The 19,903-nt window shown below is 42.2% G+C and overlaps 1 protein-coding gene and 1 pseudogene across 1 annotated transcript; both read right to left on the bottom strand.

Moving 5' to 3' along the window:
- Nucleotides 1-505: 505 nt before the first annotated feature.
- On the bottom strand, nucleotides 506-1,278 carry LOC135713794 (tubulin beta-1 chain-like; annotated as a pseudogene).
- A 936-nt stretch (nucleotides 1,279-2,214) lies between these two features.
- On the bottom strand, nucleotides 2,215-6,136 carry LOC135713792 (putative uncharacterized protein DDB_G0283223). The gene is made up of 3 exons (XM_065237025.1): nucleotides 6,106-6,136; nucleotides 5,651-5,819; nucleotides 2,215-2,386 (listed from the first exon to the last, which is right to left on the bottom strand). The coding sequence occupies exons 1-3, from the start codon at nucleotides 6,134-6,136 to the stop codon at nucleotides 2,215-2,217; spliced, it is 372 nt and encodes a 123-aa protein (XP_065093097.1).
- Nucleotides 6,137-19,903: the final 13,767 nt, after the last annotated feature.

The following is a 19,903-nucleotide window of genomic DNA, read 5'->3' as shown; positions in this document are numbered from 1 at the left end:
CGTCGCACCTCTTCACTTTGCTATTGCCGGACTGGCAACATTGCTCAGGCTACGCCACCCAGCTGTGTCCATGTTTCCGCTGGTAGTCTTTTGTTATCATATGACTCGAGGAGGCGTGAAGTAGGAACTTGTGAGGACCAGGGCTAGGTATTCCGCTCCTTCCAGGTTGTCAACTTACCATTTTGTAGCCCAAAGAACAAAGAACTCAAATGACTGCGACGATTTTGAGCGGCCGGAGCCGGAAAGCGACAGCGGTCAAGAAAGCGGTGGACGCTTTGTGCTAGTCACGACTATCGGATTTTCGGAATCGAAAAGCGCTAAGCGCAAAGCCATTCCAAGCGACGGACAGACGAAGAACACCAACGGAAGATCAAAGCCATGAAGCAGCTGTACAAACCGCCGACGGTAGAGGAAATCAATCGGTTGAAGGAAACGGAATATTGCTACCACTCGAATCTGTTCCGGCTGCAGGTGGAAGAGATGCTCAGCAAGGTGAAGGTGAAATTCAAGGTGTTAAATTATATTGAGCATTGGTTGGGCGATTTCCGGAAGTTTTTGAGGACGGTAAAAGATGCAGACAATGAACGATCTCTGAAGGATGTGGATTATGAAGGGGTTGATCGCCAGGTATCGTAACCGAGACTAGATGATTGAAATCGCCATAGGTAGAGGTGGTGAGCTTCAATGTTCGGAAGCAAATGTCGTGTTTTCCACTAGCTGATAAACACTTAGCGTAGCGTTGTATGGCTCTACGACGATGGGAGAGACTTTGACCGATGGAACGACGGAGTACGGGTTCATGATGCGATCCGGGTATTCTTCTCGAATCTTCGAGATCAGTAGCGCGCCCATGCCTGTGGAGAGGAAGGTATTGTTGCTACTGAATTCCGCCAACGTTACAAAAGAGCCAGTTCCACCGCCGAGCAAGTGCGTAAGCTAAAAGCTCTGCAGGTAATCGCAACCCTCGGATTCCTTACGGACAACATCCAGCATATAATCCACCAGTTCGGCACCCTTGGTGTAGTGTCGTTTGACCAAGTTGCTACCAGCACCGAATTGTCCGAAAACGAAGTTATTCGGCCGGAACAGCTGTCCGCTCGGACCGAATCCATGTACCAGCCGCAAGGTTGATCAGAACCGCTCGTTGAACGTACTTTCCTCCGGTCACAGGAGTCGATTTTGGAGAATCACTGGCGGGACTTGATGATGAGATTCACGGTTGGGGTTTGTAAAAATTGGATTGTATTGTGGCAACATCAATAACTAATTCTGACACATGATCACTGCGCAGGTGCAGAAAAAGTTCAGTGTTGCCAGTAACTTTAAAGATCATAAAAATTGTCACCATGGCTGCCAAACAGTGCCAATGGCTGCGCCCGGGTGTGCCCAAGTTTGATTTTGGCCCTCTGTGTAGACCAACCCCTTGGCACACACTGACAAGTAGTACACAAACAATATCATACAAAACTTTTTTTTTTTTTTTATATATCTTTATTAAGGAGACTTTCAGCCGTTGGCTGGCTCGTCTCCGTCATACAAAACGGCATCACTATTGAATGTTGACGTTTCGCCAATCGCTGCTAAGGTTGACTACTTTGTTTACCTCGAAGTGAACCTAATGCTAGAAAATTATATTTCATACTTGCAACATGAAACTGGTAAAACAGCGAGCTTACCGGCTCGAAAATAAAAAAAAAAATATTGGGAAAAATTATCAAAAATCCAAGAAAATCAGTTTCTTCCTTAGATTTTTTTCAACAAATTACATGTAAAAATATTTTTTTTCTATCTCATCATGAAACCGAAAATTCGATGTTTTATGGTTTTTTGCAAGAGGTGAGACAGGTTAACTCTAAGTTGCTTTTTTGCAGCGAGTAGCTCGCGAGTAACTCAATGTACCTCAATATTTTCTCTGCCTACTCCGTTTACTCTTTTTAAGCACATACGTTTCATATTAGACGTCAGTTTTGTTAGTAAATAAAGTAATCCCAAGTGTATTCTGAGCCTTTCGAATAACTGTAATATTATGGAAGAACCTGTGCCGGTGCCTGGTTACTACCAATAACAACCTACACTTCCAACCAGCTTTCAGGGTTGTGCTTCCTCCTCAGCAACCAGTCCCAGTCGTCACTCCGAAAGGATCATCTCTGATCAAAAAAGTTCTCCAATATACGTCTAAACATCTGAAAATCCACCTATAATGCAGCGATCCCATCATCTTATTGTCGTGACCGGACCGAGGTTTCCAGCCTCGGTCACGGCGACACGAATCTCGGCTGCTACAGCCGCTCCGCTTTCATTACTGCTGCTGTTACTATTGTTGTTACTGCTGCTGCTGTTGTTACTGCTGCTGCTGCTGTTGTTGTTACTGCTGCTGCTGCTGCTGCTATCCGTCGCTTCCAAAGTTCGTTACAAGAATGTCTTCAATAAGTTTAGGTAGCTCATATTTATACCATCCGTTTTTTTTCCTCATTTATCCACCACTGCTTGCTGTGTCAGGATTTCCTTTCACATCTGTCATGCTTCACGCTAATTTAGCTCAACTCAAATGGAGTGTTGCATTACTTGACACAACTCTCAAGTATTTTATTTATTTATTTTATTATTATTATTATTCCGCATCAACCTTATCTACCACATTCTTCCCCTCCTGTACTCTAGAGTACACATGCAAACTCATTTTGTTTTTGCTAACCTACACAACCAAAACAGTATTGAAGCATATAGATATACATATTTTTCAATTATTGCAATAGAATTCATCATTTCTACATTTACTACAAACAATGACATCAGTTTCAACTTTTCCATTATCTTCAGTATCAGTCATAAGCATCAGGATCTAAATTGACACATGCTTCATTATTACCATCATCATTATTATCAATAGTATCATCAAATTCCAGAACGCCATAAACTTCAACAAAAAAAGAATTACTACATAGAGATCAAGTTCAAAATAACCGTGTACATAAACATTTACAATCATTTCAAGCTTGCAATAATTAACATCTTCCACATTGCCTGCAAATGCAACTTAATCGTCAACTTATTACTTCATCATCATTATTACTATCATATAAAAAATGGCATGTCGTAAACATATGAGTGCTTACCATCAACTTCAATTTAATCATCATCTACAAACCTATAATTAACTGTACCATTGCTGTCATCTACAACACAAAAATCAGCGTCAACATATCCATGAATTTCAGCATTCACATAAATTTAATCATTTTTAACTTTGCATCTACTTCAAGTTCATAATAAATTTCAACAGTATCTTTAATATCACCATTACATGTAATATAAAAGTCAGCTTGTATATCCCATTAGCTTCAACATTATTATCACCTTCCATTATGCCATCAATCTCAACATCATCATACAGTTCAATCGTTTTCAACATTGACTCCAACTACAACCTAAAATCACATCCTTTGTCGTCTCTAGATATGACATAAATTTAATAAAATGATGTTTAATCGAATCTTTCAGATTAAAAAAGTTTCAGAGAATCGCCAGCAAAATACTTAAAATATGTCAGTTAACCCTGTTTTTATTTTTTTTTAATATACAGCACACTGGAACTTTGACAGCTATAGTAGAACTCTGTGATAGCGGATGGAAAATTTCTCATAAGATTCGCAATATTATTATTCACTTCAATATTACTTCTTTTGCATTAACCATCCATCGTCAACTACAATTCAATTTTTTCCGATTACAACATCATTATTGCTGACAATTTAAATATTGCCAACATCTTTTAAATATTCATCAAATTCAATTCTGCCATGAATTCCAATATTTTTAAGCTACAACAATTCCATAATTTTAAATATTATCATAATGTTTAATATATCCGTTTATTTTAACATACATTTCAACTTTCACATCCTCATCCATTTAAACATAGCGATCAATTTCCATAAAGTCATGATTTTCAACACCACTATACACAAAGCTTGCTCCTCATAGGTTTATTTTTCCTACTTCAGGGGCTGTTCATAAACTTCTTTATCATTATCATCTTCAATATTACTGACAAATCCAGCATAATCATCAACTTAGATATTGCAATAATTTTCATCATTACTAAATCAATTTTTATAATGTCATCCACGTCATCAGTCTCTTTTTCAATATTGCTTAGAATTTATAATTTTTAAATCAATATCAGTTTCATAATCGCATCATCTTCAACTCAGTAAATAATTCATCGTTACCTTCAACACCAACCTAACCATACACTTTAACATCATCATCAACTTCAATTAAGCCACAATCTTCAACATCATCATCAACGCTAATATTGAAATTGGTGTTGACATCGTCGATAAATTACGATCGACTGCAATAATGTCGACAATTTCAACATAAATGTCATCAGCTTTACCGCTGACACCGTCGTCCTTAATCAGACTACATCATCATCTAAAATCACTTTAAACATCAACAGTATCACGAAAATTAAGAAAAAAAAATCACGGCAGAAATATCAACCTCAATATCAATACTACCATTCACATAACCATAACTAATAAATTCAATTCTGCAGAAGTTATCAACATTATCATCGATGTCAATAATACCATGAGCTACATCCTTTACTATGCCATTAACTTTAACATCACTTGTCAACTTAAACATTGCCGTTTGGTTCAGCATTATAACCAAATCCATTTTTTTTAACATTATTGCTAACACAATCATTAATATCAACAACAATGTTGATCTCATCGCGAGAAAAAAAATCATCTTTGCCACAATTTAAAGACTACCGTTAGCATCAAGCATTTCAGCCTTAATTTTGATTTCAATAATATCATAAACTCACATCAATTTCATGAAATTTACCAATGCCAACGACTTCAAAATAATGTCATCAATTTTATCTGAGTTCCTTTTCTAAGAATTTACTGAAACTCCCTTATTTTTTTTTAAATCTCATGTCCTTAGAATTCCCATGCCATTCACATCTGAATTGTCTCACAATTTTGCTCAGAATTTTCATACATTTATACAATATTTTCACTATCTAAAACTTTTTTTTTTTTCGAGATGTCATTGAAATTAATTCGATTCCTTAGAATCTTACAATCCTTTATAATCGACATGGAAGTTTTCACAGAGCAACTTAAAAAAAATGCTCTGAAATCACTCACTTGACTACGAGTTCTAGTCAAATCTGTCTTAGAGTTCATTTCAAAACTCTCAAGTACATTTTTACCGAAATACCGTGGTATATTCCTCTACCGTCCTTCTGACGGGGGGAGCTTTTTCTGTATCTCCTGGCCTACTCCACTGGCCGTTCTGCCAGGGAGCCTACCGAAGACATTTCTCCTGTATCGTCCTTCTGACGGGGAGCTTCTTCTTTTTTTATCTTCCGGCCTACTCCACTGGCCGTTCTGCCAGGGAGCCTACCGGAGACATATCTCCTCTTGCGTCCTTCTGACGGGGAGCTTCTTTTTTTTTATCTCCCGGCCTACTCCACTGCCCTTCCGTCAGGGAGCCTACCAGGGACATTTTTTTTTTGTTTTTATTTGTTTCCAGCCTCCAGCGTCAAGGAGCCTACGGAAACAATTTTTACTGCTCCGCCCTTCCGTCGGAGAGTAATTCTTTCCATTACACTATACTTACTTACTGATCTACCGTCTGCGCCATTGTCGTGACCGGACCGAGGTTTCCAGCCTCGGTCACGGCGACACGAATCTCGGCTGCTACAGCCGCTCCGCTTTCATTACTGCTGCTGTTACTATTGTTGTTACTGCTGCTGCTGTTGTTACTGCTGCTGCTGCTGCTGCTATCCGTCGCTTCCAAAGTTCGTTACAAGAATGTCTTCAATAAGTTTAGGTAGCTCATATTTATACCATCCGTTTTTTTTCCTCATTTATCCACCACTGCTTGCTGTGTCAGGATTTCCTTTCACATCTGTCATGCTTCACGCTAATTTAGCTCAACTCAAATGGAGTGTTGCATTACTTGACACAACTCTCAAGTATTTTATTTATTTATTTTATTATTATTATTATTCCGCATCAACCTTATCTACCACACTTATCACCATCATCATCACCAGTCAATGTGGTAAGAACTAACTCCGATCCTCCGATTCCCTTTCGACTAACATTCCCGTTGGCACCATGGCAAACATAGAGTAGTGAGTAATATTTCAACCATGGTCCCTTCAACGGCACCCGCCGCCACAGTTTTCGGTATAGAAAATATCTCCCGGTGGGGCAACAACCAAGTCCAGCTCCGAAGGCACCGCTACAAACCATTACCCGGTGGAATTTCAGCCAGAGCATCAGTGCAGCCGCTGCCACTGCCGAAGCCGAAGAGGAGGATGACGATGAAGTAGCTGCTGTTTCCGGTGAGTGCGATCCTCTTTTGAACTTCAAACCCATTAACGATCTACCAGACGAAACCGAAGTGAAAACCCGTCAGGAAGACGAGGCACAAATCAAGCTGACAGATTCTCTTCGTCGACTTTCTCCTGGAGACTTCGGTCGACGGCCGCAGCAAAATCTCGGTAGTGTATAGCAAAAACGGGACCGAATCACGACCATCCGGAAAGCCCTGCAAAAGCACCAAAAGCGAGGATGGATGTCCCCCGTGAGCAGAACGGCGCCTTGGTAATTCAGAGCTCTGATTGCAGTTCCACCCAACAGCAGTTTGTCAAGCGATGGGACGGGATTGCTTCGACGAGTATCGATTTTGAGTATTTGGTCAGGCAGATCGGGTTTTTCAACCACATCAACCAGATAAGCATTCGACCGTCGTAAGTGTAAGGTTGCAACAGGTTCCTTTCACGTTCACGGTTGGTAAGGGTCGAACGAAGGTTATTAAACTGAGATGATTTAAGTGTCTCCGAGTTCCGCTTTTATTGTTGTTTTATTTGACAGCAGCTTTTCGGCTTTGCATGAAGGTGCACCTTCAAACGTTGCTGTGATGTGAAAAGTGAGAAAGCAGATGACAGCGATCTTGCTCACTGAGCAATGTGAGTTACTCGAGATGCCTCAAAAGCAACTCTGACATTTCTCATGATTAGGAGCTGTCTTGCGCCTTGGTTTTTTTAAATCCAACTTTATGCCATGATGACTTAAAAAAAAATATTTTGGCACGTGAATTTTCTTTGAAAAATTAGAAAAAATGTGTTTGTTTTTAGAATTTTGATACCTTTCAATATTTTTAGAAAAATCAAAACATAATTATTTTTTTTCGGAGCGGTGAACTTCCCCTTAAGTAAGGATTTAAAAATGGAAAACGGATGCCCAACGTGTTCAAGGATCGTTCCTTGCAACAGTTAGAAAATACTGTAAGTATTCTCTGAACCATGATCTCTTCACAACTAGCATGACTCAGATGAACTCATCCGTTTGATATTTTTATATTTTGACTTCGGTTCCATGTTTAATGCAGATTACGAATGTTCAGTTATTTCAATACTCTTGAAGAATCCAGTTAGAGGATAATTTAAAAGAATTTATTTAAAAAATTTAAAAGAAAAACCCAAGTCTAATTCTCATAAAAGTTGCAAAGAAATTGTATGAAGGATTTCAAGATAATTTTATCGAGAATTTAAAGGGAATTCCAAACAGAATTTAAAGATAATTTGGAGGAGATTCCCCGGGGATTTTGTTTAGGTAAATTCAATCCGCGATATTCTGAAAATGTAATATTTTTATATTTTCATGTCATGTGTCAAATACCCTTCGTTATGTTGAAGAACAGAACACTGATAACCTAACTCTAAATTTACAGTACCTAGTTTGAACATGAAATTAAAGTAAAGGCTGACTGAAAGTAAATTGGTACGCCCCTCGCGCGCCGCTGACACGCCTCTAGTGTTCGGAATCGAAAATCTTTGACAGTAGTTTGTTTACACTTCTATAAAGAACAACTGGTGCAAGTTTGATCAAAGTAGTCGATCGCGTTCAGAAATAACGTCAAATTGATCTCGTAAGAAGAAAAAAATATTGTGCACAAACACCTGGAAAATCCGGAGTGGTCCGGTTCCAAGTTGGCTAAAGTTCTGAAAATGCCGAAAACAACAGTTTGTCGAGTGCTCAAAACCTACAAGGAAACCCTGAGTGTGGAAAGGAATCAACGGACCTACGAAAAAACTGGAACCGGCTGCGCAGCAATGTATTGAGGTGTGTTAAAGCCAACCCCGGTCTTTCGATCCGAGATGTGGCCAGAAAGTACAACGCCAACTTTCAAACGGTGCAGAACATCTTTGCCAGGGAAGATCTCAAATCGTACAAAGCCAGTAAACATCCGAACCGGCACATGAAGCAGAATTCCGTGGCCAAAAAGCGTGCAAGACGACCGTGTTTTGACGAAACACAAGGGCTGCACTATGATCGATGACGAAATATACGTCGAACTCGATTTTAAGCAGCTTCCTGGTCAAAAGTTTTACATCGCGACTGGACGTCGGGATGTGCCGGGGAGATTCAAGTTCGTGTTTACCGACAGGATCAAAAGAAGGCCATGATTTAGCAAGCGATTTGCAGTTGTGGCCTGAAAACGGAACCATTCGTCACATCCTCGACGATGACATTCCAAGTTTTCATAGAAGAATGCCTGAAAAAGCGTGTATTGCCGTTCATCCGCAATCGTAGGGACAAAGTCATCTTTTGGCCCGATTTGGCCAGCTGCTACTACTCCAAGGTGGTTCTGGAGTGGTATGCTGCCAACAAGATCGATTTTGCCCCAAGCTAATGAATCCTCCGAATTGCCCGAAATTTGAACCACTAGAAAAATACTGGGCAATTTCAAAGCAGCGACTTCGACGAAGTGGCGGGGCAGTCAAGAACATCCAGCAAATGCAGTAACCGTCTAATGCTGTAAATGTGAAGTTTAATAAAAGTACGGTAAAGCAACCATTAACGGACTTTTTAAATTAATTGAATCACGAATTACAGGTCTTTTTGTGCGTACCAATTTACTTTTAGTCAGCCTTTACCGGGAAACTAATCTAAGTTTCGATTTTTGAATGAAACCCATTGGAAATTGCAGCAGATTTATTTTTATAAACTATTTTTTTAGTTTTTTATAAGTTTTACAATCTACTCTAAATTGCCGAATAGAGTTTCCTAATCATACAACATTTACTGAGAGTGGAAAATTCGCTGGATACGTCTTGTCAGTCAAACGATGGCAAGATTCAGCAGTGCTGCCATACTTCAGGGGAAACAGAGCTGTGATGGAAGAAATGGATGACGATGGACTGTTTACCGTGAATGCTTGCTATCAAATATATTATATTAACAATATGATCCACTCATTCGCTTAGCTGGCGAACCAAATTTTTAGCGCTGAAAGCACCTCTGTGGCCAAAAAGGCTACCAATGTATTTGTTTATCGTAACGAGGGGTAAACCAAATGGAAATTGGTTTAATATTTCAAATGGATGTATTTCAGCTTATTATTTTATTTGATGACAACAGTGACATGTCAGACAAATTTTAAAGTAATACACACAATGTAATTAATGAAAGTAATGTGACTCTTACTTTTGTAATAAGTGCTATATTCGCACCCCTCGATTGTAATTGAATGATTGTTGCTGACCTTTTTCAACGCTAGATGGTGCGTGAAGCAATATTTTGCGGGTCGCCATTGAAATATTTGGAAAAGGCATGAATGGATCATATTGTTAATATGATATATTTGATGCTATCCTTAAGTAATAGTTTTGAAGACCCCTTCACCAATTTCAACTACAGGACGAAAACGTCTAAAATGGCAAGAACCAGCATACGCGACTAAGTCTAGTGGATCAAGGGATTCCACTAGGCGATGGGTGTTCAGTGCAACAATGTTCAAAAGTTCGGATGATTTGTATGCAACCTTACACCCATTACAAATCACAACATTCCACCTAAATTGAATGATTGTTTTCGTGATTTTCCTTAATTTGTTCCCATTCACCGAAATTCGTTAATTACATTGTACCTGTACAACTCGTTAGACACTCATACTACCCTCTTGCGGTTATCAAAGACTCCGCAAGCAACCGAAAACGAGGAACCCTAAATTAGCACCACATTCGCGCAATCGTAAAAATGTTCTCAACGTTGAGGTAGAAATTCTAATTGCCCCACCAAAAAAAAAAAAAACTAGGTTGAACGTTTGATTAATTACCCTTGAAAACAATGAATTTCTCATACTTTAAATTAATTAGAATTCCTCTCCTCCAAGAACGGTTCTGGAACTCTGCCCTTCCACACCCCTTCACGATCCAACTGCTCGCAATCCCGCACCTGAAATTAATTATTCAAAAACCGTACCACTCCGGTTCGCAGAGGCTTTCACTCTCACCGCCCGCGCTGTACCTACTCCTGGTGGAAGAACGCACGAAACAAAAACACCTCTCTAACTTAAATTGATTTACGGTTGCTGCTAAAAGATCCATAAGCGGGAAATCTTGAAAAAACAGCAACAGCTGTAGAATAGGCTGGTTGGTAGGCTGAGGAGTGTGTGAGAATAGTTCCGTTTTGCGGCCGCCAAGCACACGCCACCCACCGATATGATCGATGGATGAATCACCCGTTGATCATTTGTGGTTTCGTTGGTGTTGTTGTTCCTGAGCCTGTTATCGGATTCGACGGGCACAGACTAATGACGGCCGCTAGCAATCTCGAAAACAGGTGATTAACCGTTTGCTTGGTATAAGGATGATGCTGAGCTGAAGCTCTTGGAGTAGGAACCGAACCTAACTGACAGGGGAGGAGGCTTTTGTTTTCTTCAGCTTCGATTCACAACGTTGTTTGATGGGTGTTGATTTTCCATGGTGGTGATTTCATCAAGCGTTGCTTCAAGGAAAAAGCAAAACATACACACCATATGAGCGGGTAACGGGCGCAGCTCTTTTAAAGGGGGCCGATTATTCGCGTTTGTATTCACTCCGACGAGGAAAAGACAATCAACTAGTTATACATTTTGTTTACCTCCATTGTCATTGAGCATTACGTCACAATGGAAAGGCTATTCAAATAGTCATTAGAAGTATGGTGTTACGCTTAGTATGGCTTGCTTCGATAACAAAGCAAGCCGAAACGAGGGGACATCCAACCGGGCTATGTAATGCACCCCTCGCGCACGTGCTTCCCAAACCGATCGAACAGAGCTGCAGGGGAGATCCCGTAATACCCTTAGAGTACAAATGGTGCGCCCAAGGGAGTTAATTGGATTTTAATTCCGTACCATTATTGTCACTTTCGCTTATTTCTCCTCCCTGCCCATTTTTTTCCCGATCCGATGACCAAGATCGAAGATTGTGCGCATCTTCGCATCAATTCGTTAGCATTCACTGCCTGCCACTAGTTTGCTGACTAATCGCAGTGTGGATCGAATTGTATATGCCAACAGCGAGAAGCAGCGGTGTTTTTGTGATGCTATTGCACTATAATAGCCCTTGATTTTTCTGATGTAAGGCTCGGTTGGTCGGATGGCCTGTTATAACGTAAGAAGCGAATAGACTGCGTCCTCTTCGTCTTCGTCTTGGCTAAGTTGTCAAGACGCTGAGTTTGATTCGGCCCGGCATGAACTGGTCCGCGTAAAAGCGTTTCGATCGGTTGGTATGTATGTGAAATTTGAACGCACGGTGGGATTTTGTGCAGGTTAGTATTTAAGTTAGTTTTTCAAATTTAAGATCGGATTTCGATTGCATTAATCGTATTCTAGCTTTTCGTAACGGTTCTGATCAAGAACTAAAAATGCAGTCGGCGTTTTTTTTTAAATAATGTATTGCGGATCTTATCTCTCCAACGCCCATACCCCTACATTCACCGTTAAAGTAACCTACTTTCAAAATATGGTAAATTTTTATTACGACTAAAATATGTGTTGTTGTGAACCGGTTAATTTTACCGATTAGGTTTTGAACCGGTAAATGCAATTTTATATGGTACTATCTGAGTGTGGCTGGCCTTGCTCGGGATTCAATATTAGCTTGAGTTTATGGGCCGATTCAAAAACAGCATGCCATATTTTTCTCTTTCATTTGTATGGGAGTCCCCCCTTACAGAGGGGGGAGGGGTTTCGAACCATCATAAGAACCTTTTCCGGCCACAAAAACCCCAGCATACAAATTTTCACGCCGATCGGTTCAGTAGTTTCAGAGTCTTGTAAGTGTCAGCCACCTCAGTCAGGAGCACTTCCGAGACTCCCTGACTCCAATGGCCTCAGGGTCGGCACGCTTACCTATTGCAATTACGCGGAGCAGAGAATGATCGCACGTGACACAAAAAAAAACTCCACAAGCACTTCACTACTCAAGATTAAAGATTTATTTCACTTTCCTGACAACTTTTATTCTCCCACTTTCTTTCAATCTATCTGACCTGTTTTCTTCGTCGGGGCCCCTCGCAACACCTCCACCACGTATCTTCGATCGTCGGCCGCTTGTCCTCGGTCGACGTCCGCTTCCTCTCCACTTCCTCGTCGTGTACCTCCTTCGCGCGCTAGCTGTACGGGGTGGCGATGACGAGCACCAGGTTACACTTCCTGGGCCTACATATGTGTTGGTGACGAACTCGGGCCGGCAGGCAGTGACGGTGCAACCTTCCGGTACGTCTACCGGAACTTCACTGTGTACAGGTGATCTGTACGAAATACAGCTGCTCCTGTCCTTGACTCTCTCCTCACACTTTTCACTGTTTACACTATTACTTTATGTTTTCACATTGGTTCGCTATTCAAAGTAAATTTAGCTAGCTTGCTTGCTTGATCAACCGTTTTCGCTGGTGGTCTTACGATCAGTCATTATTAATTTAAAAGTTGAGTGAGTCATTGGGTCACTGCTTCAGGCTGTTGGTCAGTGACCCGGGCCATTCGTCGTTCATCGCCAGTTTGTCGTGCCCGTTATCCTCCATTCAAAATGGCCATTTCCAACGCCTCCCCTCATGGCCTCCTAACAGGCAGTTGTTCGTCCATCTGGTGGCGGGTTTTGCAATTTACGGTGCGGTGCGTGGATTGTTGCGTTCTACAGTAAGCTGTCCTACCTCTGCCTACTAGGGAGTTTGACAACGGAGAAAACTGCACAACACTCACGAACATTACCTACCATTATTTTTCTACAATTTAACGGAACTAAGCACTACGATAACGTAAAAAATTCTCGAAACAGAGACACTAGCACTTACAGACTATAAAAGTTAGACAGACAGATAGAAATTCATTTCATTATGTACATAGATGCCAAGGGGAATCCAACTCTGCACACCTTAATCTGTGCCAAGAGTTTTGGTAGTGCCGAAAGTTTTTCCAAGCGTTGTGCCGATCATTCCGAAGTAGGCCGAAGTGTATAAATCTATTGAAATTGGCAACACTTGACGGTCACTACGTGCCACCTACCTACCGTTTTATATATCAACCTTGGCTAGCTGTCAACAGCAGCAATGTGTTTTCTTGTTCTTAAATTCAATCCGCGCTAAAATGTAAAAGAGTACATAATAAACGTAGTTTGTTAGATAATTTCGTGTTTGTCGATTTTTATTCGAAAACGTCCAAAAGGTTATGGGCCCAGCATCGCGAGTGCGCTAACTTTGAGAGCAGTGAAATTCCGACCCGGATGAAGTGACTTTTTACATGGAAAAGTGAAACTGTCGAAACCGCAATTTAATTTTGTATCTTGTTGATGTGGTGCATTGCAAATGGCGGACATGAACCTCACGGTGAAAAAATTGAGCGACTTCAATTATGAGGTGTGGAAATTCCGAGTTGATCTGTTGCTCATTCGCGAAGGCTTCAGTGATGTAGTCCACAAAGAAAAGCCCGAAACGCCGGATGCTACCTGGCTTGGCAAAGATGGCAAGGCTCGGGCTATTATTGGTTTGTCTATCGAGGACAGCCAGATGTGTCATGTTATCAAAGCAACAAACGCACGTGATATGTGGGAGTCTCTAAGGAAGCGTCATACTCGGTCGACCCTGGCGACAAAAGTTCATGTGTTGCGAAAGTTGATGAGGATGCAGCTTGCGGAAGACAGTAACATGGCTGATCACCTGGCGGAAATTTCGCGTTTGTCCAACCATCTCAACAGTATGGGTGAACCGTTAAAAGAGTGTTTGCTGGTGCCCATAATATTATCGAGCTTAAGTGATTCCTATGACGGCTTGATAACAGCGTTGGAGAGCCGCCCCGAAGCGGAATTAACCTTGGAATTCATCCAGGGAGAGCTGTTGGATGAGTGGCGTAAACGTGTAGAGAAAAGTGGTGCTAGTGGTGGTGTGGAGAAAGTTTTCAAAACGAATGACAGAGCGAAGATGGACAAAACGAAGACATTATCGAAGAGACTGTCGGCAGCATGTGCAAGATCGGAAGGTGAAGGAAAAGGAAGAAGAATCAGAAAGCGAACATTGCGAGTGATGATGAAGAAGTTTGTCTGGCTGCTGGTGTTGCAGTTGGTGGTCGTAAGGATGCGTTGTGGTACCTTGACTCAGGTGCCAAGTCGCATATGACCAGTGACGAAACGCTTCTGGATCAGGTCGGCGCATCCAAGATGAGTATTGGTTTGGCTGATGGGAGCAGTATTACAGCTGAAGGCGTTGGATCCACCAACTTTTCTTCGTTTAACGGCGATGGCAAGGCTGTGACTGTGAACCTAAAACAGGTATATTACGTTCCATCGTTGGCGAGTAACCTGTTATCGGTAAGTAAGATTACTGATGAGGGATGCAATGTTGAATTTCTCCAAGATGGACGCACGATTAGCAAAAATGGGAAGGTATTGCTGACTGGGAAGCGGAGTCGTAATTTGTACCACTTGAAGCCGTTGTCGTCCCAGAAAACGTTGCTGACCGTAGGATAACATAACGAAAACTGCATTCATACTTGGCATCGACGTCTGGGTCATCGAAACGAAGAAGCTGTAAAGAAGATTGTCAGTAACGAACTTGGTACTGGATTGAAGCTGCGAAATTGTGGAATCAAGTCCGTTTGTGGGGTGTGCTGCGAGGGTAAGATGGCTCGAGCACCATTCCCGTCGTCAGAGTCGAAATCAAGTGCAGTGGGAGATTTGGAATACACGGATTTGTGTGGGCCTATGGAGGTGTCGACTCCAAGGGGCAGTCGATACTTTATGACCATGTTAGACGATTACAGTCGATACTGTGTAGTGTACTTGTTGAAGGAAAAATCCGAATGCGCCGCGGTGATCATGGACTACACGATGATGATGAGGAACCAGTTTGGACAGGCACCGAAGGTTATCCGATCAGATGGAGGAGGAGAGTACTCCGGGAAGCAACTTCAGAAGTTCTTGAGGGATAACGGTATTCTTCTTCAGCAAAGTGCGCCATACAGTCCCCAACAGAAAGCCGAAAGGAAGAATCGCTCGCTTGGAGAGACTATGCGATGTCTTCTTTCGGAGTCTGGATTAGACAAGAAATTCTGGGGTGAAGCTGTTACAACTACAAACTTCTTACTGAATATTTCGCCATCATCAGTAGTTGAAGGAACGCCGTTTGAGCGCTGGTGGGGTAAGAAGCCTGACTATTCTTTCATTCGTGTGTTTGGAGCTAAAGCATACGTACATATTCCAGACGAGAAACGACGTAAGCTTGACGTTAAAGCTAGGCAACTTGTGTTTGTAGGTTACGGTGAAGGAAGAAAAGCTTGGCGCTTCTTGAACACTGAAACGAATCGAATCACGATCAGTAGGGATGCTAAATTCCTTGAACTTCCTTCTTGTGAGAAGAAAGAAGAAACTGAAGCAACTACCAGTGATGTCCTGGGAGCAGCTGTAGTTACCGTACCTGTGATGCCACCGGATGTTGCCAGTGTGACAGAACATACGGAGGAAACGGATCCTGAGGAAACAGATACAGAAGATAGCATGGAGTTCGACAGTGCATCGGAAAATGACTTTGAAGGATTTCCTGATGATGCGATTTATCGTCGTTCAAGTCGAGCGACGAAGGGAATTCCACCACGCCGATTCTTGGAAGAGATCAATATCGCACACTGCGGTGAAGACGAGCCGAGAAGTTTGAAGGAAGCTATGTCTGAAATGGAAAAGGAAAAGTGGTATGCTGCTATGAACGAGGAGTTGAAATCCCATGCCTTGAACGAGACATGGGAGCTGACGGAGTTACCAGTTGGCAGAAAACCAGTAGGATGCAAATGGATTGTCGGGAGAGGTCACGAAGTACAAGGCTCGGCTAGTCGCTTAAGGCTATTCTCAACAATATGGCGACGACTATGACGAGATTTTTGCACCGGTGACTAAACAAACAACGCTGCGAACGTTCTTGGCCGTGGCATCTCGTCAGAATATGACACTGCGACATTTCGATGTAAAGACCGCCTACTTATATGGTCATCTCAAGGAGGAACTTTACATGAAGTAACCTCCCGGATTTGCTGAAAAGGGAAAGGAGAACTTGGTGTGCAGACTTTGCCGCAGCATATACGGGTTGAAGCAGTCAGCCAGTGGAACCAGCTTCTGCATAGTGTTCTTCTGGATCTAGGGTTTAATCAAAGCGAGGTGGATCGGTGCTTGTATACACAAATTGTATGAGGCGTTCGAATCTGTCTACTTGTCTATGTGGACGATATATTGATTGGTTGCAAGGATGCTACGCAACTGAATCGAATCTGCAGTGCTTTGAAGCAGAAATTCAACATAACGGATTTGGGAGAACCGTCACATTTTCTTGGAATGGAGATCGCTCGCAAGGACGGAAAGTAGACGGAAAGATAGCATCTCGTTTTGGACAACAGGATGCTAAGCCTTCGAGAAGCCCTATGGATACCGGATTCGTCGCAACAAAGGATATAAGCAGTCCGTTTTCGAACACCACGGTTTACCGCAGTCTGGTAGGAGCACTCTTGTATGTGGCGGTGTGTGCTCACCCGGACGTCGCTGTGAGTGTGTCAATTCTTGGACGTAAGGTTTACTCACCAACGGAAGTCGATTGGACAGCCGCTAAGAGGGTGCTTAGGTACCTAAGGACGACGAAATGTGCTAAGTTGCAATACGGGAATAACAGAGGAAAGCTTGTTGGCTATTCAGATGCCGACTGGGTCGGTGATCCAGAGACTCGACGATCTACAACAGGTTACGTGTTTATGTATGCAGGAGGAGTCATATCGTGGGGAAGCCGATTGCCGCACTGCGTGACGCTATCGTCGATGGAGACGGAGTATGTGGCTCTGGAAGAGGCCAGCCAGGAGGCAGTCTGGTTACGCAAGGTTTTGGATAATTTCGGAGAGGTTCAAAAGGGTGCAACATGCATTATGGAAGATAATCAGAGTTGCATACAGTTTGTTTATTCGGATCGTACCACACGTCGTTCAAAGCACATCGAAACCAATCAGCATTACATTAAGGAGTTGTGTGATCAAGAAGTGCTGCGGCTGGTCTATTGCCCTACAGAGACCATGGCGGCCGACATCCTGACCAAACCGCTTGGTACGATGAAGGTAACAAAGCTTTGTGCTATTATGGGATTAAATATCATGGAGTCCAGTGACAAAACCGTCAAGCATTGAGGAGGAGTATTGAAATTGGCAACACTTGACGTTCACTACGTGTCACCTACCTACCGTTTTATATATCAACCTTGGCTAGCTGTCAACAGCAGCAATGTGTTTTCTTGTTCTTAAATTCAATCCGCGCTAAAATGTAAAAGAGGACAGTTTCAATAAACGTAGTTTGTTAGATAATTTCGTGTTTGTCGTTTTTTATTCGAAAACGTCCAAAAAAATCAAGGTGTCAATATGCCATGAGTTTGGGAACCCTGAAGTTAGACACTTGTGATTGTGTGTATTTTCAATTGCTCTAATTCGTGACCATGGTTCATGGCAAATATTATTCTCATTAGACTGAGAGCGGATTGGGCAGTGGAAGAGGAACTGGAAGCAATACAACCCATACGACACGTCCACAAGAAATGGACGATGGACGAAATTGTCACCAGCTGCCAGTAAAATGCTCCTCATCAAAATCAAACCCAGAACTCGAACGGACGTAAGTTCACTCCCACCGTAGAAACAACATTCTCGAAACAGTTCTGATCGACACAAACCTCGAAGACATCACCCAAGCCTATCGTATCGCAGAATGTGATGTATCATACCATCACCCAATTACACACGTTCAAGCCTATCAAGTTCACGATCCTTGGCAGATGTGATACCTTCCACATGGTACCACCAATCAAAACCAATGGCCAATGTACCACCAGGGAAAACCATCAAATGTCCCCCCACTTCATATCTGTCACACCTCGGAAATGGTGCACGATCCAGATAAACTTCCCATCTGCAGTTCAACTGTACTCTGTGGTTGTTGTTGTTCATCTGCACGCCCATGGGGTCTTGCCGAACAGTAAATTATACTTAGTGTCGTCATGCGCCATGCACTTTCGAGATTGAGCAAGGCCTTATAATTGATTGATTTGTAGGCCACCCCTCGCACCGGATCCTTTTGAGACAAACTAGTGCAACAGAAGAGTGCAGATTGGATCGTTGATGATGGGGTGTACTCACGGAATAGAATGTAATTGCATTTTTGATTGCATTGATCTGTGCCTATACATATATCCTATACTGTTTCGCTAAGGCAATCGTCTGATGGAATATTTGGGGTTAATACGTATATCGAAATCGCCCAATAAGTACTGGGACTTGTATGGACATCCCTGTAAAGTCCTGTGAATTTCCCATCAAAGTCCATACCAATTGAAACCAATGATTAAAAACGATTAAATTTCCATCCCGGAAGACCCTTGGCAAAACCGGGATTAAACCTGACCAAAATACTAAACCCATCACCCATACCCCCTATGATGTATTTTTTGTCTTTATCGTTCGTTCTGCATACTAACCTAGTAAAAAAAACAAAAATCCTCCGCAGCTGTCACAATATTGTCGTCGTTCAGAGGATTTTTGTCCATTCAGTTCTGATAGTGATTTTCGGAATACTGCTATTTGCACTGATTGATGATTCTTTGCTGTTATTTCTCTCCATGGTTCAAAAATATTTCAATTTTGTGAACCTGTTGTGAACCCACCATCTAGAGAAATAGAATGGCCCTGAAAAAGGCCATTTGGGATCCAAGAGATTCACATGCTGGTACTTTCGGGATGGCGTGCTTGCACCATTGCACTGCAGTTGAAATTTTGCAGGTGATGTTGTAGTCAGCCTAACGAAACGACTGCAGTGGAACGTCCGAAAGATGGTGAAGCTACTCAGAGAGCCTTCAATGTCTGCGTCCTTCAAGGTCCTACCAAATAGGGTATCTTCAGAGACAGCGTGCTCAGTTGGCTTTCCTGGCAGCAGCATCATTGTAGTCAAACTCAGCTGTGTAACGTTCGACGAATGTCGTTGCCGTTGGTAATGCTTCTCATTCCGATGTCCGCGTCCACTTTCTGGGTCTTTCAAATTAGTTGTGACGACTGTCCCCAATTGCAACTGATCACGTTCACTGAATTGCAGTCTACAGAACAGCTAATTAGATCCCTCAATTTTGGAGTATTTTTCGTCAGAACGTTCCTAGTTGCAAGTACCTATACGACAGCATTCACACCCGACCCACATGTGATCCAAACAGCATTGAATTGGATTGTTGTGAAAGAACAACTAGCGCTACTTGACTCTTTCACACCAGTGCAAGTCGATGCCGACCGACGTGCTGTTCCAGTCATACGTCGTGTCCGACGCTTATCCGTCCGTTGCTCGAAAGTAAATGACGAAGAAAACGATTTCATAACCGCTGCTTTTCTCCTCCCTTCCATTCATTTGTGAAATGGTGAGCGGTCAACCGAGCGGTGAGCACGCGCAATGTATCGCGTATTAGATTTGCGCTCTATCTTTACGTCCGTGTTTGGGATTTTTCGTTACATGGCTGAATTTTGATTTTTTTTTTTTAATGTGATCCCC

The sequence above is a fragment of the Ochlerotatus camptorhynchus genome, unplaced genomic scaffold (assembly GCF_037179485.1).
Source record: "Ochlerotatus camptorhynchus isolate MF236.1 unplaced genomic scaffold, CSIRO-AGI_Acam_v1.1 ptg000577l, whole genome shotgun sequence".
In the NCBI taxonomy this organism is placed as follows: domain Eukaryota; kingdom Metazoa; phylum Arthropoda; class Insecta; order Diptera; family Culicidae; genus Ochlerotatus; species Ochlerotatus camptorhynchus.
Note: the sequence above shows the minus strand (reverse complement) of the source record. Positions and strands in the feature narration are given on the sequence as shown.